We start from the raw sequence: 23170 nt of genomic DNA on the forward strand, positions 1-23170 counted from the left end.
TCAATCAATCAGTCTATCAAAAATGTATTTATGAAGCACATTTAAAACAGAGGTTGATCGAAGTGCTGCACAAACTCAGATAAATCTAACTAACAGAAAGAGTAACAAAAACACAATAAATGATCTGCAAGATTGATAAACTTTATTGATCCTAGGGGAAAATTTTGGAGGTAAGAGATGAGACACGAGAAACAGACCTCAAGAAATTAGACCCAACAAAATGCTTGACAGACCCTCATGCTAATGTAAAGACAAGGAGAATAGATGAGTTTTCAGTCTGGATGTGAAAGTGCTCAGAGTGGGTGCAGTCCTGATGTGAAGGGGTGTTTCACTAAAATGTGTTATTCTGATTGTTTTTCTGGTTGAGAATAGACCTCAAGATGCAGACTCCTGGGAGATGTATCAGCTTAGCAGGTAGCACGAGTGCCTGTGTTCTTCTGCCCTTTGGTCACAGTACTGATCCTCTCTGTCACTGGGTATCGTGGGACAGGACAGGTGTCTTCTGTGCTCCTCTGCATTGCTCTAACTTTGGTGTCCACCTGGCTTCACCCTGTTACGGCTGCTGTGTGAAGTTTACGAGCTTTTAATGTCGAGGCTTGCTGCCGTTGCCTTGCCAGTGACATCTTGGTTTTACACTTTGTCTGTTTGGGGTTTTACTCTGAATTCTGGATGGTATTTGGGTCTGGATCGGTGGTTTCTGCAGAGGATTTCTTTTATTGGTGCTTTCGGGCTTAATAAAAGATGATTATTGTATTCCCTTGATGGGGAACATATATGGATTTGCGACCGGTCCACTTTTTTGTTAGAATGATAGTTCGAAAAGTATTTGATGGAACTTTTTCAAGCTTTGCAGACACATTATATGAGTGAAGATCTGGAACTCGAGACAAATGGCACCGAAATTTAAAGAGCGCCACATAGTGGTGGCAAGGGATTGTAGAGTATGGGGGCTGTGGGAGAAGTAGGGATTAGGTGCAGGGAGGGGTGACTAGGCTGTCTGGGGGGTTGTCGTTCCAGCAGCTTCTGGTTAATATCTGCTTAAGTGTACTCTCTTTACGCATATTTAATTCACAAATCATGTTTTTATATTTTTGGTGACTCAAAAATACTTTTTTTTTTTTTTTTTTTTTTTTTTTTTACTTTTTAGCACAATGCTTAAGTACATTTATTTTAGTAATCAAGTTTTTTTTTTTTTTATGTCATCATTGCACTAATGTTTGTTGGGCTGGCTGCATTTCCCTGCTCGACAATGGGTGTCACTGGCTGCTCTTGTTGACTGGATATTTTCTACGCAAATGTTTGCAGTCGCTGTGCTTGAAAAAGCAATGTCTGCTCTCTCCAGCTTTGCAGCTTTGACTGCTGACACGATAAGCTTCCTTCTCGGGTCCTAGAAGGGTCCTACGGGTAGATCTCAGCAGTGCCTGTTGAAAACTTCCACTCTGCTCGTAACAGTGCTTGGAGATGGTTTGTGGGGGTTTTGTTTTTTTTTTTCTTGCAGGGTTCCATCTCAGGAACGCAGCAGCACCTCCTCCTGGACGGAGCTCATGGCTCACCCTCACAAACACAAGGAGCTGGCTGGCTACTGCAGCCTGCTGCAGGAGCATTTTCATCAGTGCTACGTTAAAGGTTCGTCTCTGGTTTCCGTCGCAGTGACTTCACGGGGTCAGAGGTCACAGGTATAAATAATAATGGGGACTGTGTCAAAATAAGATGCCTTTTTGATCCCAAAGGAAAATTCTTTAACCCTCTGGGGCTTAGGGGTAGGGAACACACTTTCACGGACTGGAGCATGGTCACACATTTCATTCAGTATCATAAACGTAATTCATGGCAAATAAATTATTTCTTATATATTTGTTTTGGCATTGAATTCAGCTTAATCTTAGTGTACTTTGTAAATATGTCAGATTCATGTGACGTTTGTAATTTGACATCAAAGTATAGACATTGCAAAATGCAGTTTGGAACACTTTCAGAAACGTTATAAAAGTACATAGTAAGCAATGGTGGAAGTTTGTTTTGATCCCAGATATCTGATCACCAAAGTCTTGGCTACATGAACGTGACTAAATGGTGTAGTTACAACATTCAGTTGGATAAATAAATAAGTAACTTTCACATGTATGCATGAGCCATTTACACCTGCCCCCCGCCTCCCCCCCCCTCACCTTTTATGGTCCTGATGGGGATGTATCTAGATCGCGTTTCACCATTGCGTCGTTCATCAAATTATCATGCAAATGCGATTTCAATACGCGGTAATGTGCCCATTTAGAATGTGAATAGCGATCTTCAGGTGAGGGCAGCACTACACTCCCCGATGCAGGTAAAACAAAGTAAGGTGACATGGTTTACTTTTTTGCCTAATTTAACCTAATTTTAAAAACTTTAATACTTCAGACAATGGATGTTTTGAAAAGAAGACATTCCGGATTTAGTCAGTGTTTTTCATGTTTCTACAATAAGATTTCTGCGAGTTATGAACTGAAATGCATGAGAAAGATACACGGCATCGCCAATGATGCCGTCGACCCGAGAGGGTTAAAGATCTCACTATCCATCTCTCGATCTATCTTCCATCTGTTTATATAACTGCTTATACTTTTCCAAAAGGATGACACAGGTCAGCAGGCCGCTCAGTGTAGCAGCAAATGGCTACAGAACTGGGCACAGTGAAGATAGTAACTAAAGTCACTGAAGTACATCATGAAACTACAGACACTGGGATGGGGATGCAGTAACAAAGCACAAGGTTGTGGTCTAAACCAAGGGTCTCAACCTGAAATAACCTAGGAGATACTAGCTAGCATAGGAGGTGTTCAGCTCAAGTAGGACACCAAAAAGATCAGTCTTTGGGCCAGATTTAATAATCAATTAAAAACATGGAATGGGTCGTCTTGCAGGCCAGTGCATTGAGACCTTGGGTCTAACCAATGGTCAATACAAAACTCAAGGGAATAAGCATGTTGGCGTATTTGATGACTGATGATTACACTGGAGAGTATTTTTCTCCTGCCCTGTTACGATGATGGTTTTGCACCCCCTTCAGGAGTGTACCACAGCCTGCAGCAGTCGCACCCCATCAATTCCCAGGACGTCCTCACGGCGATGGACTACTGCGAGGAGTCCCTGCAGGAGATCGACATCACCTCTTTCCTGCAGACGCTCTGTGGACATGTCCATCTCTTCCGGGAGCAGCATGACAAGCCAGTCAGGGCAGGGGTCCTGGGTCTCAACCGAACCTCGGCCACGTTCACCATTGGGGACGCAGAGGACGAGGGGGGGACTGAGAGACCGCCGCTGGCGTCCTCCTCCAGGTACGAGCCAGCCGGTCCCTCTCAAATGTTATCTGTCCATTTGTGTTTTACTCTCATTTTACCATTTATTTTAAAGCAGATGAGCCGGTTAAGGTGTGGGGGTGGGCATAAGAGGGGCTATAATTCATACAGAGGCACTAACCTTATTAGCCAATGATATGTTTTGAATTGGTGAGTGACAGGGGAAGGGGCATTCCAGGGGCCAATCAGATTTCACCTGAGACCAGTAACCCAGTGGCCCCACCCCTGTTTTAATGCCAGTGTACGCGATAACAGAAGTCGACATTTAAATTAATTTGGTAATGATTTTAGATATTCTTCATCTGGTATTTCTCATGGTGGCAGTCAGCACTGTGATCTCAGTCTTGCATTATATCTCACTTTCTTGCAGTTACGTATTTTCCAGATGCAGAGTATTTAACGATCCTACTCAGTCTGGCTTTGTTTAAGCTCCCTGTCTCCCAACCTTGAGTTTGCATATAGCTCATCTGCTACTCGGGCTGATGGTCTGATATCGTTCTCGTTCACTTTTAACCCACGGGTCTTTATTGCGTGCCAAATGAAGGTCTTTGCCCCATAAAACTAAACCCTAGCCTGCTAGCTCCCTTCACTTCCCCAAAGCAGACCCATGACCCCATGCAGGTTTGCCAGGTTCTTGTTTTCTCCAAAGCTAATCATGCTTTGCCGTTTTGGTCCCCTTATCAACCTGGTAGTAAAACAGCTGAATTACAGATTTTATTTCCCATGTTTCTGTGTGAATTTTCCTGGCATTTACATATTAAGCAAACTACACATTTATTTATTTGGCAGACACTTTTATCTGTAACTGTTTACATTCATACCTTTCCGCTTTGAATTTGAGTTGTATGATTGCACCCATTTGCACTCTATTGTTCACCATTTGCACATTTGCCTTATATACTGTTATCATTTGCGCAACTGACTTGTATATTGTTACCATTTGCACTCTGTCTCTTGCCTTGTCAGTTTGTCCTCTGTTTTATCTGTCTTTTCGTATAGAATGTCTATAATTTTGTAATCTAGATTAAACTTTCCAGTTCTAATTGCCGAGAAACGGCATTCCAGTTCTCATGTATGTCTTGCACATAAAATGCGAATTGACAATGAAATATTTATGATCTTTGATCTTGATGATAGTGATATATAAGTGAGAAAGCCAGATCAGCCAGTCCCCGGAACAGTTGGGGTTTAAGAACCACAGGATTCAAACCAACCTAATGTCCTAACCCGCTGAGCCACACAGTATGCCCTCAAGCCCCGTCGATCCTTATGTTCCCTCATGGTCTTTTTAAATGTGCAGGTTTTCTGGTCTTTGGTCAGACTTGCACCATATGGTTTTTTGCATAATGCACTTAAGCCTTTCCGGCCACACAGATCGATGCTGACCCGGTGTCCTTTGTTCTCACAGCGTGGACACGGAAGACGTCAGTGAGGCTGAGTCAAGGGGGAAGCCCTCAGCTCCCACATCGCCCCTGGCAACCGAAGCACCTAAAATCTACAGGATCTACCCAGAATTCCCTCTGTCTCTGTTACAGGAGCAGCAGAACTGTGAGATGTATCCCAACTTGCACAAAATTATACAGGTAACAGCACAAGATTAAGAGAGAATTTTATTGATCCTTGTAGAAGGGAAATTTCTTTGTCCAGTGTCACAAAGAGGAAACAAAGTATAAGAAATAAATATAGAAGGATAACACAAGTAAGAAATGTATAAAGAATTAACATTAATAAACATAAAAGTAATACATTTAAAGAATAAATAAGACATATGTGCGAAAAATGTACCTCTGTAAGTACAGTGCAAAATGTCTGTCATGGAAATGGCATTTGTGCCTGTAATATGCACTCAGCATTGCAGTGCTGGTAACAGAAGCAGCATTGTACGTTCATTGTGGCAGTACGGAGTAAGGAGGGGGTAAGGAGAGATTTCAGGCACTTTAGGTTTTATAGTAAAACTTTTGCATGAGACAAACCATTTTAGAGGCGTTTGCAAACTGTTGGATTTAGTTTGGCTTTTGGGGTGAAAATACAGTGTCCTGTGTCATTGACTGACAGGACAAATTTCTGGAAATCGGTGCTCGCTACTTCAAGATGGTTCCTTCGAACCCCCATTACTTCTTTTACTGCCCACCTTCAGCAAAGAGAGAGGTGAGTGTAGCCCTTTATTGTACATGACAGACTCACTGACTGACTGATTGACAGACTTCCTTTATTGCCCTATAAGGATATTTGTCTTCATAGTCTGTTCCGGTACAAACCCAAGTATTTTACTGGCCGCTAACATGTTGAACATGTTATGCACAAATACATGAGCTCCAAAGGAAGACAGAGCAGTGCTTGGGCCCCCAGCCCTTTGTGAAAGTCGGATGACGTTTTTTTACTAGATAGATAGTAGGGCTTTGAATTGATTAAAAAAATTAATCACTGATTAATTCCACCTAATATTAAAACTTACAATCGTAAATATTTATATGTTGAATCCCTATTTATGCATTGAATTTACGCATTGAATTAATGTGCAGTTAATACAAAGGGGATCATTCTCATGAACCATCACTGTAACTCAGTTTTCTCTGATTTTTAAAAATCATAAATGAGTTGAAATTAGTTGGATTGGGAGATTATACAACTTTATAGTTTGTCGATTTTGCCTCTGGGGTTGTTAATCAGCGTTGTTATATTACCTGTTATTTCTGTAATAAGCAAAAGTATTTAATCAAATCTGGGGCTAGAGTTAAATATGAAGACTGAGGGCTTTGTCCACCACTGGTTCCTATATGTTTATGTACGTTCCTGCGGACACCCCTACCTGCTGACAGGACCTGAAGACTGACTGTTCCTGTGGTGTTGGCTTTTTCAGGAAGACTCAGACCAAGAGGAGGAGAGGAGGCCCAGCGAGGAGGTCGAGGTCTCGGAGGCTGAACTAGCGACTGAGGATGGTGAGGGATTGACTTGATGCCGGAGTGGCTAAACCTGGGGTACTCCGTTATTTCACCCCGAGGCCTTATCGGCAGCCACACTCGCATGGTTTGGCATTGTCCAGATGTGCATTGGATTCCGCCATTTGAGTGCCCCATGTCACACGATGAAATTTTTAGTTTGTCCACGCTTCCACGTGCTACAGAAAAAAAAAAAGAAAATTAAACAAAAAATAACAGGACAATAGACAAGCATATAAAACGTATATCTACCATGGATAAAAATATTAAAGGAAAAAATAGTAAAGAAAAAATAAATGTATGTAAAATGTATTTGCATTTGAAATACACTTGAATATCGGTCCGGAATGTGCAGTGTAAAGTGGCTGGTGCTTATCAATCCAGTATAAGATGTATGTAAAAATGCGTTTTGTAGAGGTGTGTTTTCTTGGACTGTGTGGTGATCAGCGTGTCTTGCCATGCCCGCTGTCATCGTGTCCGGCAGAGAACGTGTCCGGATGCTGCATCGTCACCGAGAGCGACACAGACATGGAGGTGGAGTACAGAGAGCAGGTTGACAGGCGTTTCCCGGACAACGACTCCGTATCGGACTCAAACACGGTTAACCAGGAAGACGACTCCTTCAGCATCCTGGACGGGGACTCCCTGCTGGAGGCGGAGGGGCCGCAGCCGGAGTTGCCCCCACTCTTCATCCACCTCACCTGCTCCATCAACCTGAAGAGCTCCCATGGCTCCATGCCTATAGAGACACTGCCCACCTGTCTGGGTGAGATGCTGCTTCCCTGCCATGATGGTGCTGAGCTTGGTATTAGTGTTAATACCTCCATGTGTCTTCTGTAACCTAGGGATCTCAAAGCAGTGACCTGCAAGATGGTTCTGTCTCACCTGTGACTTTTTTTGCCGTCATTATTAAATGCTCGATTGATTGCTTTTCAATGTAACGGCATTCCACTAATCAGTAGTCAGTAAAAATTCATAGAAGCTCAGAGAATTTTACTGCTACCTCCGATTGACAAGTTTCATTGCTTCTAAATAAAAAAAAACAGGTGAAACACCGAATGTAAAGAGGATTGTTTATCAGATGCCACGGAATATCAAACCATGCATTATATTCACATATTTAGCAGATGCTTCCATCCAAAGCAATATAGGCATAAGTGCTGAGCTTACAATGTCAACTAGGCGTAGGCTGAGCTTACAGTGAATGCCCAGGTAAACATGCCAAGTGTGAGCAGTTACACTGATCCACCTCTGGATGTGTGTGGAAACACTGACATGTTTTCATGTTGCAGGGGAGGTCATTTCCTGCCTGGAGAATGCTGAGTCGCTCCAGTCAGTGGATCTGAACGACTTATCGGTCACATTGGACGTCTTTGTCCTGACCCTGCCCCTAGACCTCGAGGTCATGTCATCCGAGTTTCACCATAATAGGTAAGTATGCAGAAACTGGCCTTTGTCGATGCTGTATTTTTGATCGAACATTTACTGTATTTCCTGGATGGGTAATGCATATGGTTTTGGGACTAGTCTGCTGCTGCAGACATTTATTCCGTTAGCATGATTCCATCAGCAGAACTCAAAGTATTTACCAGATCTTTTGTAACCTTTGCAGACACATTGTAAGGGTGAAGACATGGAACCGATCAAATTTGACACTTATTGCACCAAAACTGGAAGTCGTGCTGCAAAGAGATAGAAAGAACAGCAGCTTCAGACACTTGATCAGCATAACTTAAAAATATTTTTTTTTTCTGTGTTCAAATTTTTGTTAAAGAAAAATCACAAGAATTGAACAAAAACTTACCATTGTGTACGACAAACACCACCTCCTACCAGTGCCCACCCCCCAACACTCAAATAGTATTTAATGGATTATCTTAAAATTTTAAAAACACCATCCAGGGACTCCTTTTTATTGTTGTTACAACAGCATCTAGTTATCAAACTTACCCTGTAACTGGACAAAGAAACAGACTAGGCATAAAACGGACAAGTATAAATGAAAATACTTGAGAATCTCATAAATGAGAATAATTTGACGCACTAAAAAAAGAATAAGGGACAAACGCATCTAGACAGATGTAATGATTTCGGATCTGCAGCTGAGTTGATGTGTATTTGCAGGTACGCCTCAGAGAGCAGCGTCTCCCTGAACCGATCTCCCGCCCAGCCCTCCTCCTACCACTCCGACGAAGAACTGATGAGGACTCTGGATGGTCTTAATGGGGTTGGAATGGATGGGTTAGTTTCATCCTTAATCACATTAAGGGTTGAGGAATCACTCATAGATGCCAACCATGTCTGGAACAGATGAGTAAATCAGAGTGAATCATGTTGAAGAATGGCTCACTTATTTTTCCAGTATACTGCCATACATAGGCAAAACACTGTAACTGCATATTTTATCTAAACTGAGTTCAGGCTGAAATTGGGTCTCTCAGCCTGTGCTCAGTTTGATAGTTATTCCTACATGATCCTTTACCTACCTACTGCACATATGGGTAGAGAGGCAAAAAGCTCTCTCTTAAACCTCTGTTTCAGTGTCAGTGTAGTTACTGTGTTTTGCCATTGGAGGGCAGTATAGAGGGCATGTGATGAATCTTGTTCTCTGCAGGGTTTCAGGGGATCCTTTGGCCAAACTCCCGGTTCCCCACAAGATGGCCGTCTTGGCCACCATGGACGAGGTGAATGGGGATTTTCGCATGCAGTATGTTCAAGACGCAGCAGTGAATGTGCTTGGAGTGAATTCCAAGGGGGGTGTGTGTGTTAACAGCCACTTTTGAGAAGGATTTAATGAGAGGTAGTGCATAGATGCAGCAATCATCAGCCATCATGCCAGTGTGATATATCTCTAACTGGTTCAAAATAAACATGGTTATTACATCAAAAAGAATATTTCTGCTACATGCATTTCTATCCATAGAGATGTATGATCCAACCCGTGTTTGTTGGATCTCTGAGGTGGACAATCAGGCCTCAGTTCCCATCATTTGGTTCTTCTTCTCCTGCGTAGATCCGTTGGCTCTTGGAGGATGAGATCGTTTCTGCCTTGCGGCACTCGGGGGCGATCACCACGGTAGTTCTGCAGAAGGTGGCGGAACACATATGTCGCTCAGATGACCGGCCCCAATGCCTCTCCCAGGAGGTGCCCCTGCAGTTTGTCTTTGGCCCTGAGCAGTCCCTCGAGAACTTTAAGGAGGTAGGGAAAACTTGACAAGCTTGGTCCTCGCTAAGTTGTTTTTATTCGTTTTTTTTTGTCCTAGTGTAAGGTCAACCTTTAGCATGGAAAAAAAAATCGTGTGCACAAGGAGAGAGAGGTAAGGTAAGGAGCACATGCTGATGCAGCGCATTGCCACACGCGACACATGACAAAACCACCTCAGGAGAGAGCAGCTGTTGATGCAGCTGCAGATGATATCTCAGCACCACACTAGTCCAAATGCACCAGTGTGAAGTTTTTTTTCCAGTGTCTGGAGTGCCAATCCTGCCACAAACCCCCCCCAGATTTTCCTTATAAGTTGGAGGAACTGCAAGCAGAGCTGGATTTAGATTAACGTCACATGCAAGACGAAGCAGTTGCAGGTTAAGGGCCTTGCTCAAGGGCCCAAGGAAGTAGAAGCACTCCTGGCATTCATGGGACTCAAATTGGCAGCCTGCCGATTGCCAGCACAGACCCTTACCTTCAGAGCCACCACTCTGCACTGTTTTTAAAATGTTCACTTATTTCTACATGTCATATTTCATAGTTAGTTTTTTTTCTTAATTACTGTTTCAATATATACACAGATTAACCATGCATGTATGTGGTTTCCATAATCTGTGAAGGACTGGTCACATCCATAATGTAAAAATGCGACATCCAAAAGCAGATATTTTCAAATATGTACTTTTTTTTCATTCAAATCTCATGTTGCACATGCCTTTAAAATTCACAGTCTGTAGAAAATCTGTAGTCTATAAAAGCCAATGCCACATCCATTACGCTGATAATATACTATGTATATCTAATATGTAAATTGCTCAATTTAATTTTGAGGATTTGTCTATACAAATTGACTGATACTAAGCTAATCTGATTTTGTTTGTCAGTATGAGTCTAAATGTCACATCCGTAATGCCCAATAGTATTAGCTAGAACGTGCTCACAACTCATTTTGATGGTTTCTGTCTTCTGGCTAGGAATTCCGAAGGATGTCCCTCACAGGCTACCTTTTAAACGAGAATCTGGATAACTTTTACTACGTGTCAGTGAGCCGCCTGCATTCCCAAACGCTGAAAGCCGTGAACAGCGCGCCCAAGTGTGTCCCTGATGCTCAGGAAGTGGCGGACAAGGCCCCAGAACACGCCAGCCACTGTGGAGAACCGGAAGATTCTACCAGGCTGCTTTCCGGTCATCCTTCAGCTGCCAAGAGCCTTGATAAGCAAGCAGAGATGGAGAAAATGGAGCCGAACACTGCGGTTAGCTTCATCTGATTATGTCTCGTTTGCAAAGTGGAGGGTGATATGCGACTCAGTGGGTGTTTCCGACTGGAAGGTCGCCGGTTCAAATCCTAGGATTGACAGTGATTTCAAGGCTCTTAACCCCCAATGACTCTAAGAACTGACTGACCCTGTTCTCTTTGTATAAAAGTTTCTGCAAAAATAATTGTAATACAGTGTCTGTTTTGTTCTTGCAGTCGTTATGTTATGTTTTTATGTAATAAGAATAAAATAACAAGCGTGCGTTCTGTCCTCCATTGTGTTTAGGATGCCGTAGGCCCTGGGTTTGAAGCGGAATGCGTGTCGGCTTCGGAGATGCCAAACTCCACTCTGGATCGAGACGAGGCCAAAGCGCAGAGCTCAGCCGGTGGTGGTGGGGCTGGAGAGAGACCCCGGGGTGGAGCTTTGCAGCTCCAGCCCAGCGGCAGTGTGGAGGGCTCCTCGGGGCATGTTTCACCCCCCAAGACCCCCTCTGCCGTCAGCCTGACGGAGTCCATGCAGTCTGCCACCCACAGTGAGTTTCCAGCATTTCAGTAAAGGATGTCGCGCCATTGTCGTGGGTATCATGTGACGGGTTGTTTTCAATGTGTGAGTGGAGTGTATCTGGACATGAGTGGGTGCAGCATAATCACGGTCTTCTGATGGAAAGCTAAGTTACCTTTCTCTCGCACGTTTTCACTTTATATGTCAGGATTCCCCTGTATGCCCCACGTGTCAAAGGCCTTTGTCGCTAAATCACATTTTAATCTGTTTTTTCTCTTTCAATTCCATTACGCAAATGTGTCTTACAGTCAATATGTTTTTTTTTAACTGTCAGATAATGTCTTTATTACTACAGTGTGTTTTAAGTGTTTATCTTTTCAGGTGAACTATCCCTCTGTAAATCTTAACCTTTAAGATTGATGCATATATATTTTTTTAGGTAGCTGCAAACTCAGACCAAGTCGGGTGCAGAGTGTTGTGTCCAGTCAGGGCAGCCTGGATTCTGATATGCTGGGTACGGATCACATTATTGGTCTTTTTTATTTTATCTGAAGCTGTTGATTTGATGAACCGATTTAACTTGAATTTCACTAGTCAGGAATGCAGTGTGTCAAAATGCAGATGTCAAATCCGAGTTTTTTTTTTTTTTTTTGTAATAACCTCTTGGACTGAGGGTCTCAGCTGGTTTTTTAATTGTTATTAAGTCTGGCCCACCTCTTGATATTTTTACTGGAGAAAATACAAAAATTATATAATCATGTTATGCAAATTGGCAGCAGTAAAATTTGTCAGCACCAAGCTATGCAAGTGGTCGCTTGTGGTAGCTAAAGGCTACCAGGTCATTTGAGCTCCAGATCCACGATTTTGACTGAGTTCTGCATGACTCCTTTGTATCGTACCTGTGTGCCCGACTCTGTCCTCCTGCAGGCTATGACGGGGGTAGCAGTGATTCGGAATGTGAAGGTCCTACCATGGACGAGCAGGAGCCCCAGTGTCCCATCATGCCTGACTTCTGGCTGATAGTCAAGATCTGCCAGGACAAAGTGGTGGTGTTCTCCCACTCCAGGTACATCCGACACAGCCTGAGCGTGCAGCTCTACAAATCAAACGGTCATTCATTGATTGTTCAAGGAGGGTGGCAGTGACTTACACCTCTTGAAGGCTTGATTCCCCCCTCCTGACTCTATGTGTGTGGAGTTTGCGTGTTCTGCCTATGTCACTGTGGGATTTCCTTTGGGTTCTCTGCTTTTCCCCCATTTTCCAGAAATACGCCATGGTCTAATGGAGTTTCCACAATTTGACCATAGGTGTCCTTTTAATTCCCTGCCTTGCTTCCATTGTTTCTGGGATAATTTCTGGACCCCTGTGGTCCTGTGTAGGAGAAGCAGCATAGAAGATTAATGTATTTTCTCTCTTTGGTTCTACCTTGTTCTTCTAGAAGTTTAAATGGCAACAATGAGGAAATGATTGGAGATTCAGAGAAGGATGATACCAAATTGCCTGAGTATCTAAAACTGCACCAAGCGCTTGTGCGGAAGGTTGGGGAGATCTGTCGCCTTGTCAACCAGGTATGTCTGCACTTTCTATTTCTACCAACCGCCACTTCCTGCAATCCCTCTCCTTTCGTCCGGCCAGTCAGACTGTCCCCTGCTTCCTTCAGCGTCTCCTGCTGCAGGACCTTCATGACAGCCATTCGTGTAACTCGCTGCTGGTGGCCGAGAGCGAGGAGGACATCTGGAAGAATGAATCCATGTACAGGCAGAGGACGGCCAATCCTGACGGTCAGATCCTGAAATTAGATTAACTCTATATGCAATTCAAGATGTTTTATTTGAACCGCAGCAGTGAAATCGGCTTCAGATATGTGATGCTTGCGTCATACCGTAAACAGTTCATAAGCCCCTGTTTTTTTTGTCTGAGCTCATTTTAAAAATTTTATTGAGCCCCCCCGGGCAAAATTACCCTTGGTGTCCAGTATTTCTTCAGTGGGCTATCCTGTTTCTTCAGCCCCCCTAGGGAACAAACCCTAGAATTGCCCTTGGGTAATGCACTGAGGTGGAATACTGTTCTCTCTGGTCATAGTGCAAATGAAAACGAATAAAAAGAATATATATTGAGCCATATAAACCTATTATGTATTTTATTTATTATTTTTTATTTGCAGTATGATAAGTGCCTTGGATAAAGAGATTGGCTAATAGATCTGTTAGCTTCTTGAAACAATCAGCGTCTCAGTAGTTGGAGGCGTTTGGTGCTGTGTTGACGTGGCCACCCCTTTTGTCGCAGACTACTCCACCGAGGAGACCTACCAGCCCAGGAATTATCTGGCCGCGACCATGCAGTTCATCCCCGGGTACTTCGCCTGCGATGTGGTGTGGAGCACCGTTATCCTCATCCACCCCCGGCTCAAGATGGGGCCCAACATGGGCGTTTCTAGGGGTGGGTGCATTCATTTACCAATACGTTTTATGAGCTTCATTTCCAGGCTCGTTCACTGTTTGTGGGTCTGACATGTTCCCGTTCTGTTTCGGGTTACTAACACTGATCAAAAACATGCCATTTGTTGTCTCTGAGTTGTCTGGAGTGAGTGATTTAAGTGTGTGTGTGTGTGTGTGTGTGTGTGTGTGTGTGTGTGTGTGTGTGTGTGTCCTGTGATGGACTGGAATCTTCAAGGCTCCAGGTTTGTCACAGCTCTATAATGATTAAACTGGATGGATGGATGGATGGATGGATGGATGGATGGATGGATGAATTGGCTGGTGCTTATGTTCTGCCAGCTTCCTCAGTGAGCTTCGATGAGGCGCTGCTGCTCTGTTGGCTCTCTCTTCAGCAGGCTTCTCCTCCCTCTTTTTCAGCGATCCAAGCCCTTCGCTCGGTGCTCAGCGGCTTCTCCGTGGTCAACAGGAAGAACATGTTCGTCTACCAGGAACGCTCCACCAAGTCAGTCTTCTACCTCCGGTAAGGCCCCCGGCTCCTGTCACCTTCTGTCGGGCTTGGCGCTCCTGATCTGATCTAAGCCCTGGTCCCCTTCCTCGCATCCAGGCTTTCTGAGACTCCACAGAGTGGAAAGTTCTCCGACTTGGAGGCCAATCCCCTGCATGTGTCCCGTTCTGTGGGACTCGCCCGCAGCCAGGAACCCATCTGCTCAGAAGAACTCATGGTAACACGTTTTTATATTTAAACATGAGTATTCAAAACATTTATTGTTTTTGGAGATTCATCAGTGCTGGCGGGAAATTGGATCTATTTCAGTGGATATGAAGGCTTACTGGTCAGTCAGTTTTTAATAACACAGCTTTCATTAAATTTTATATGTGACTGTTTATTCAATATCATCCATGGAGAGCTGGTGTGGGTTCTAGTTTTTGCGATAACCTCTCAATCGGCCAATAATAAAGCAGCCGTGGGGAGCCATTCTTATTGGCTGGCTGAGAGGTCATCCCAAAAACCTTCCCCCACACCGACCCTCCACGGGTCGGGTTCCCCACACCTAATTTAATAGCATTGTCTAAACCAGTTTTTCATACATGATAGCGATTTCTACTCGAATGTTGAGCTTTTTTCTCTGTCCTTCAGGGCTCGCATTCCTCTCTGGAAGGTTCTCGCCCCGTGGGCCAGGTGGACAAGCACATCCTGCTGCTGGTTCATGGTGTTGGTCAGGCTGGTGAGATCCTCCCTGAATCGCAGCTTCCCTGGAGTGAACCTCAAGCTCCAATATTCCAATAATCTCCAATATCTATAATCCAATAATCTAAATTAACATTAAAAACTAAGGATATTCACTAGATTTTTGAATGTTTTTTTGTGAATTTAGTGAATGTTCTGGTAGCTATCTTGCCCACTCACTTTAGTCACTTTACAGTGATTGTTTATCTAAGTTAATCACTAACAGGTACTCTGGGGTAATGAGATGTTTTACATCAATTAGAGAAATCATGACGTTCTCCTTCCTTACGCTCAGGTCCGGAGATCACAGATGAGCTAGTCAAGGTGTTACGTAAGCGACTTGATGAAGCTACACTGGATATCATCACTGTCATGCTCGTGCGCAACTGCAAGCTAACCCCAGATGATGTTGAGGTGCTTTGTCGATATTTTTAACTAAATGTTATACTCTAAATATGTACATAATTTTATAATATTGTCTATGATTGTTATGCACGACACTCGAAAGTAAATTCCTTGTATGTATGAAGTAAACGATTTTGATTTTGAAGATGGTTTGTTATATTTCAATTTAATTGCTTGTCTGAAACATGCTTTATTTAGCTTTAATTGTTGGGTCCATTGTTGTCACATAGATCAATGGCACCTGATGGAAATTAAATGCGCCCCCCCCCCAGACTGAACTCCGGTTTGGCTGTGTTGTGTAACGTGCTGTAAATTGAGGGGAAATCTCAGAGGGGTCCCGGCTGACCCGTTTGGCTTGTTCCTCTCCCAGTTCATCCAGCCTCCCGGGTCTCCGGCTACGGAAGTGATGGAGTTCACACTGCCTCAGTACACCCTGCCCTGGGTCCAGGCGGTGTCTCACTACCTGCGGCAGAACCTGCTCATCTTCCTGCACATCCCCAAGTACACTGACAGCAATATGGAGCACCACTTCAAGGTAGCCCTGGGTGCCACTTCATAAGATTTCTCAAAGGTTAAAATGATATTTCTAATTATTGGCGTGGAACTAGTTACGGCAACTTTTTAAGCTACTGAAAACCTATCAATTAATTAGTAAAGGGCTTTGCAAGACAATATGAAACCCTGTTCTGTTAAAGAAGTTTGTTTAGCTATATTTTGTTAGGTTAATTCCTGTTATTTATCAGATTTCAGATTGGTTCTAGCTACTATAGTACCTACTATAGTACCTAGTATAGTACCATAATACCTACCCAACTATACTCAACTTTCTCTTTGTCTGTATTTCCCAGCACCACTTTAATTTGAACAGCGGATTGCCTGACTCTGATATCTACCTCTATAACAAGCCTGGGGGGCAGGGTACAGGTGGAAAAGGTAATAAACCCACATTTATGAAATCATTTGGGAGAAATCAGGTTCCTTTCCTTGTTTCCTTCATCAGAGCATGGCGATTTGAATAGATAGTGGTTAGGCATGCGTCGATACCAAGGCTGATATTACAGAGAGTGTTACAGCACCTGTCCCGGTCAGCAAGTGTCAGTGATGGTTATCCATATATCGTTCTGTCATGTTTTCATTATTTTTCCCCCAAGCCAAATGAATGAACAAATTAAAAGATAGATAGATAAATAAATAGACAAATTAATAAATGAATGTATAAACAAATAGATAAACAGAGAAGGAAATAGTTTATTTATCTAACAAATACATAAGTGTGTGTGTGTTTGTTAATATGGCTTATGAGATGACACAACCAGTTTACCTATCAGCATTAGTACTGTATACCTGTGTGTGTGTGTTGGGGGAGGGATATTTATTTTATCATGTATCACAATATTTTTTTTCTTTTTTTTTCTTTTACCACTCGCCTAGACCTACTTGATATCACTATCAATACTCATACTTGGTTTGAAAAACATCTTTGTTGATGCATCCTTAATGCTAATCTTTAAATTCATTGCTATGTTTTACATCCTTATAAACTGCCCCGAGAATCTCTACAGGCCAGAGAAAACGAAATATGTTAGTTAATCTGGAAAAATTGATAAAATTGATTGGACTGGGCCTGAGGGACAATATTTATATTTCTTTGCTGGCTGTAGAAAGTCCATTGGCATCACTGGTGGAAAAATGGTTTCTAGTCATCTTGGAGCCATTTGACTTTCGGTTTTGATTTGCTGTTTGTAATTTTCCCGTAATTTTCTGGTAACTTTCTACCACTGAGGTCACATGCAGTGTTTGGATAGCAGAGGGTAATAAATGAGGAATTATTTAACTTCAGACTTTCATGGTAACATGTTTCTCCCCTCTTTTTCCATGAATAAACTTCAATTTTTCGATTAATCAGAGTGAAAATACCCAATAAAACAACCTTTTTTATTTACTTTGTGCTTTGTAGGAATCGCCTGTATTGCCTTATCTTTTGTGGATGCTCAGGGCTGCCCCCTGCAGGTGCCAGCCCAGAATGGCTGTGAACCTGCACAACAGGATATCTCTACAATCACACTTGACCCTGATATATTTGAGACCCTCACTACGGTTGTTAAAATTGATTCCCAAAGTGAACAAACAGGTAGGGCCATGTTGAGACTAAAATGTTATGTAAATGTTAAATTCATAGGCTTTTCTTTTGGGCAAAATGAAGTATTCTTAAGCAGCATTGATTTCTGAGGTAAATTCTGAAAGTACAGATAAGATATTCTTAATTTTCTTTTCTGAACATTTGTTTTTAATTTTCCTCGAGTGCACAGAAAATGTAATTAGTTTATTTCCAGTCAAATTAAATCTAGTTTAATCCCAGCTGTCAGAAAAAAATACTGTACTCCTGGATGAGACTAGACTGTTTAGACTGTTGTTAAAATTTTGTTCAGTTTTGTTCAAAATGTTTTAACCCTATTACTAAATTAATGTATTTGAGATCCATTACAAAGTTTCTTAAGAACTTGAAATTATTTTGAATAGTATTTTTGACATTTGAGTTTGATCAGTGTCTTTCCAGGTTTACCAGAGAGAGTGAACATTATCTATGTACATGATTAGGTTGGTATTAAGCACGGATCTCTCTTTGACAGAACCACCGATTCGTGTTCGCTTTGACATATGGGAGCAAGGGAACATCAGCTCCCTCCAGCTGGCTGACAAACTGCAGGGAGCTCTCCGCCACGCCCTCTGTGATGTCATAATGGAGCTGAGGGTGTTGCCCAATCCCCTTTGCATGGAGGCGTGTTCGTTTGCCATGACTGTGCCACAGAGTCCTATTGAAAGCTCTGCTAGTAAGGACCAAGAAACCTCTTGACTTCTCAGTCAGATAGAAAACTAAACCTTATTTTATTATCTCAGACTATTTTGATTTAATTACTCAGCACCAATATGGTCATCTACTTATTAACAGTAGAAAGAACATTTCTTAAACTGGACAACTAACCAATTTTCTGATCACTCTGGCTTTCGCCATTCTAGGCCTTCTGAATTCTCAGTCTGGCAGTAAAGAAAAGAAGGACTTTCCTCAGCAGCTTGATTGCCAGGTTATTAAAAATAGCCCCGCACCAATTACTCTGACCCCGGCCCCTGGAACCACGCCAATCACTGGCACTAGTACCCCAGAATCCACCACACCCACCAGTAAAACCACACGCAGAAGCTTTTGGGAAATATTGGTGAGTGTCGTAGTGATCAGTGTATGTTATGCTCAACATGGATCAGCTGATATTCAGCCATTTTTTTTCCTTATAAAGACACGATACGGAACATTCTATCAAGTAAATCTTTGATTGTCTGTAATGTTTTGGGATAACCCTAACATTTACATATACAAAATTTCATGAAATAATTCTCCTTAAAAATGAAGAAGTTATCAACCATTGGAGAATGATTGTAATTCTTAGATGTCTGTATCGTCGTTGTTTGATACACAAACATGTATTTCCACAAATCCATTAAAAATGCGTTTTCTCAAACTACTTTCCAAAATAAAATTAAAACAATATTACATTGTTCTAGAGATGCCCTTAGCACCTCTAATAGAAACCTATCTTTACATAACAGTCATTGAACAGTTTTATGTTTTAAATGGACTGAATTGTTGGCAGGGACTCTGTCCGCATCTACAAGATACAGACTAATCTCACTTTGTTACCACTAATTGTGAATATAATGTTACTAAGCCAGCTATCCAACTATCATTGTTAAAATTTGCAATATAAAGTAATACATACAAATGACGATCATTAAAACAGATGTTCATAAATTAGATGTCAAACGGTGTCAGTAGATAGAAGAGGATGGCTGTATTCCATCTATAGTAAAAAAAAAAATTGTTAAAAAGTGATCAACAGACAGTGACGATATATCTTTAATGAAAGCCGTATGATTAAAACAAATACTAATGCTGGGATATTAAATGATATTATTTTATAAGCAACTGCACTACACAATTTGGAGAGGTTGCTTGGAGAGTTCTGGACACAGTGTTATTTAATGTTTAGGATGATCTGGTACAAGGTTCAAAAACAAACATAGAGAAGATTTCAGGGTTGACCAGCTGTGCCCCTACTCCTCCACAGAGCAAGCCAGACCCAGCAGAACTAGGCAGCCCCAAGACCACGGATGACATCGTGCAGGAGCGGGGGGAGGACAGCCGAGCTGCCAGGCGGAGACACAAAACCGAGACTGTCAAGCAGCAGTGGAGCCAGGAGAAGATAGTGGCTACTGACATGGAGCATGCCCAAAGGTTTGGCGCCTCCTAGAGCCTGGAAGACTGAATCACTCATGATAAGCAAACCTGAATAAAATAGAACAGTGGAGGATTTGGTTGTTTCTGAATAACTTCTTTCTTGCCATAATAAGAAATAAACACTGTTAGCTACTGCTAATCAGCTGAAAAACTGCTCAATGGTAAGACAGCCTTTTATGTGTTGGTGCCATTTTGATACACTGAGAGCAGGGGTTTGGGTTAAGGACTGTGTGGGGCGTACCGAGAGGAGGGGTTTGGGTTAGGGACTGTGTGGGGCGTACCGAGAGGAGGGGTTTGGGTTAGGGGCTATGTGGGGCGTACCGAGAGGAGAGGTTGGGGTTAGGGGCTGTGGGGGCGTACCGAGAGGAGAGGTTGGGGTTAGGGGCTGTGGGGGCGTACCGAGAGGAGGGGTTTGGGTTAGGGGCTGTGTGGGGCGTACCGAGAGGAGGGGTTTGGGTTAGGGGCTGTGTGGGGCGTACCGAGAGGAGAGGTTTGGGTTAGGGGCTGTATGGGCTTACCGAGAGGAGAGGTTGGGGTTAGGGGCTGTGGGGGCGTACCGAGAGGAGGGGTTTGGGTTAGGGGCTGTGTGGGGCGTACCGAGAGGAGGGGTTTGGGTTAGGGGCTGTATGGGCTTACCGAGAGGAGAGGTTTGGGTTAGGGGCTGTGTGGGGCGTACCGAGAGGAGAGGTTGGGGTTAGGGGCTGTGGGGGCGTACCGAGAGGAGAGGTTGGGGTTAGGGGCTGTGGGGGCGTACCGAGAGGAGGGGTTTGGGTTAGGGGCTGTGTGGGGCGTACCAAGAGGAGGGGTTTGGGTTAGGGGCTGTGTGGGGCGTACCGAGAGGAGGGGTTTGGGTTAGGGGCTGTATGGGCTTACCGAGAGGAGAGGTTTGGGTTAGGGGCTGTGTGGGGCGTACCGAGAGGAGGGGTTTGGGTTAGGGGCTGTGTGGGGCTTACCGAGAGGAGGGGTTTGGGTTAGGGGCTGTGTGGGGCGTACCGAGAGGAGGGGTTTGGGTTAGGGGCTGTGTGGGGCGTACCGAGAGGAGGGGTTTGGGTTAGGGGCTGTGTGGGGCTTACCGAGAGGAGAGGTTTGGGTTAGGGGCTGTGTGGGGTGTACCGAGAGGAGGGGTTTGGGTTAGGGGCTGTGTGGGGCTTACCGAGAGGAGAGGTTTGGGTTAGGGGCTGTGTGGGGCGTACCGAGAGGAGGGGTTTGGGTTAGGGGCTGTGTGGGGCTTACCGAGAGGAGAGGTTTGGGTTAGGGGCTGTGGGGGGTGTACCGAGAGGAGGGGTTTGGGTTAGGGGCTATGTGGGGCGTACCGAGAGGAGAGGTTGGGGTTAGGGGCTGTGGGGGCGTACCGAGAGGAGGGGTTTGGGTTAGGGGCTGTGTGGGGCGTACCGAGAGGAGGGGTTTGGGTTAGGGGCTGTATGGGCTTACCGAGAGGAGAGGTTTGGGTTAGGGGCTGTGGGGGCGTACCGAGAGGAGGGGTTTGGGTTAGGGGCTGTGTGGGGCGTACCGAGAGGAGAGGTTTGGGTTAGGGGCTGTGGGGGGTGTACCGAGAGGAGGGGTTTGGGTTAGGGGCTGTGGGGGGTGTACCGAGAGGAGGGGTTTGGGTTAGGGGCTGTGTGGGGCGTACCGAGAGGAGAGGTTTGGGTTAGGGGCTGTGTGGGGTGTACCGAGAGGAGAGGTTTGGGTTAGGGGCTGTGGGGGCGTACCGAGAGGAGGGGTTTGGGTTAGGGGCTGTGTGGGGTGTACTGACATGTGTATTCCTGCAGGAGGCACACGAGCCAGCTGGAGGAGGGGGAGACGGGGGTGCTGCACCCTGTCTACCTGAGCACCTACCAACCCTGGGTTACTTTCATGGGCAGGCTGGGTGAGTGACTCCCTCCTAGATGATATTTAGGGGGTTATATTTGCATTTTACATTTTGAGATCAAATTCAACTTTATTACATGTAACCCAAAGTAAAAAAATAATTAAACTATACATAATACAACGTATATTTCTTGCAAATAGTTTTTTTATTGTTAGTTTTGTAATCTTTCTGCTATTCCTCTGGATTTGATTGAATACTTTTTTTATTCTAGATTTAAATGATATTACAATAAAACTGATTAACTACTAACCCTAACCTAAACCCTAACCCTGAAATGGACATTTTAGAGAATGACGTTGTATAATTTGAATTTTTCTTGAAATTAATTAAAACAAATACCGGAAACCGATATATTATGGTCATGAGAACCTAATGATGTCATAACTGTGTCGTAGTGGGATTTGACGCTCATGGGCACAGCCTTCTAACCCACTGTGACCATTTCCTACTGGCTGGTTCTTATAAACAGGGTGCCCCTCCATCCAGCAGTGCGCAGCTGAGATCGCCTCCTGCTTCTTGCTCCCATCTCTCCTGGTGGAGATCGCGAACCTCGTCAGCTCGCTGGCCAGCGACACTGTGGTCAAGGTCTTCGAAACCACAGGGTGAGGCCCATCACATTTGTGTTGAGAAAGCGCGCAGTGTGTGGCTGTTTTTATACAACTCATTTTGCAAAATGGAAATTGAATGGTTTCTTATAATTGTGAAATCTCCGTGAAATGTTAACACCCCACTATTTTAAAAATGAAAAAGAAATCTGACTAATAAATAATGTATTTGTCAAACGTTACTGCCTGCAGAAGGTATTGCTTTACAGAATTATGTTTTGTTTCTAGACCTGTTTTATCAGTCATACTCTAACACATTTTTTTGTCTACAAGTCCTCACAGTGACACATTTGTGCCTGTCACCCATCACCCCGGTAAACCCCCATCGACCTCCAAGCATTTTATTCTCATTGGACGGAACTTCCATCAATGGCGATGCAGCACAGAGCAAGGTATGCTAACGCATAACTTGATGTCAAATTATTATTGAGGTTGTAGTATTAAATCTACTTGATTTTCCATTAAACTGATGTTATCAGATATTACGGCATAAGTCACTTTGTCGCGAGTACATAGCTTTTGCTGTGTATCGGCACTTTCTCTTCATCTCTGACTCCTTGATTCCTTCCTCTGGTTCCTATAGCCCACAAGGGTCTCCAGCGCTTTGAGGCCTTGGAGCAGAGTGACTGGTTCTGCGCTGGGCAAACCTGCAAGGGGGTGGCACCCAGACAGAGGTTCCTAATTGTCTACATCTCAGACAAGAAGGTGAGGGGGAGAGTTTCGACCTGGGGGGGTTACGGTGTTGTCCAAGGCTGCTGTGTTGGGTTAACTGGATTATTCGGAGTCTAAAAAAATGGAATGGATATTAAATTAAAAGTAGAAAACTATGGGTGTGTTGATGGGTTCTTGTTCTCCCTGTGTTGTGTGTGTTTCCTCCTGCAGTCCAGTGATGCACTTTGGTAAATTGGTGTCTCAAAAGATAAGAATGAGATACATTATTGATCCCAGGGGGAATTTTTTTTTAAGGTTATACATTTATATAGTACTTTTGCAAAAGTCTTATGCAGTCAAAGAAAATGATGTTTAAATAATCTTCATGTTGGTGTAAAATTATGCCAGTATGTCTGACAAAGTCGGTCAGCTTAGCCATTTCA

General features: G+C 43.7%; 1 protein-coding gene across 3 annotated transcripts in view; it reads left to right on the forward strand.

Annotated features, from left to right (window-relative positions):
* szt2 (SZT2 subunit of KICSTOR complex) overlaps nucleotides 1-23170 on the forward strand; it is a 63289-nt gene that overhangs the window by 21940 nt on the left and 18179 nt on the right. For 2 of the 3 annotated variants that reach the window (XM_049008223.1, XM_049008240.1), the window contains exons 27-58: nucleotides 373-414; nucleotides 1499-1626; nucleotides 3050-3317; nucleotides 4747-4921; nucleotides 5394-5486; nucleotides 6199-6277; nucleotides 6762-7043; nucleotides 7570-7708; nucleotides 8402-8518; nucleotides 8892-8961; nucleotides 9291-9476; nucleotides 10457-10735; nucleotides 11024-11270; nucleotides 11679-11753; nucleotides 12167-12305; nucleotides 12678-12807; nucleotides 12900-13020; nucleotides 13526-13678; nucleotides 14095-14197; nucleotides 14282-14399; nucleotides 14816-14903; nucleotides 15201-15319; nucleotides 15681-15845; nucleotides 16159-16243; nucleotides 17268-17441; nucleotides 17941-18141; nucleotides 18329-18525; nucleotides 19432-19598; nucleotides 21371-21468; nucleotides 21941-22073; nucleotides 22350-22468; nucleotides 22660-22781. In XM_049008223.1, coding sequence (XP_048864180.1) covers nucleotides 373-414; nucleotides 1499-1626; nucleotides 3050-3317; nucleotides 4747-4921; nucleotides 5394-5486; nucleotides 6199-6277; nucleotides 6762-7043; nucleotides 7570-7708; nucleotides 8402-8518; nucleotides 8892-8961; nucleotides 9291-9476; nucleotides 10457-10735; nucleotides 11024-11270; nucleotides 11679-11753; nucleotides 12167-12305; nucleotides 12678-12807; nucleotides 12900-13020; nucleotides 13526-13678; nucleotides 14095-14197; nucleotides 14282-14399; nucleotides 14816-14903; nucleotides 15201-15319; nucleotides 15681-15845; nucleotides 16159-16243; nucleotides 17268-17441; nucleotides 17941-18141; nucleotides 18329-18525; nucleotides 19432-19598; nucleotides 21371-21468; nucleotides 21941-22073; nucleotides 22350-22468; nucleotides 22660-22781 — 4612 coding nt within the window. The remainder of the gene's footprint in view (nucleotides 1-372; nucleotides 415-1498; nucleotides 1627-3049; nucleotides 3318-4746; nucleotides 4922-5393; nucleotides 5487-6198; nucleotides 6278-6761; nucleotides 7044-7569; nucleotides 7709-8401; nucleotides 8519-8891; nucleotides 8962-9290; nucleotides 9477-10456; nucleotides 10736-11023; nucleotides 11271-11678; nucleotides 11754-12166; nucleotides 12306-12677; nucleotides 12808-12899; nucleotides 13021-13525; nucleotides 13679-14094; nucleotides 14198-14281; nucleotides 14400-14815; nucleotides 14904-15200; nucleotides 15320-15680; nucleotides 15846-16158; nucleotides 16244-17267; nucleotides 17442-17940; nucleotides 18142-18328; nucleotides 18526-19431; nucleotides 19599-21370; nucleotides 21469-21940; nucleotides 22074-22349; nucleotides 22469-22659; nucleotides 22782-23170) is intronic. The other variant, XM_049008232.1, reaches the window with a different exon arrangement.

Source organism: Brienomyrus brachyistius, chromosome 1 (genome assembly GCF_023856365.1).
Source record: "Brienomyrus brachyistius isolate T26 chromosome 1, BBRACH_0.4, whole genome shotgun sequence".
Lineage (NCBI taxonomy): Eukaryota > Metazoa > Chordata > Actinopteri > Osteoglossiformes > Mormyridae > Brienomyrus > Brienomyrus brachyistius.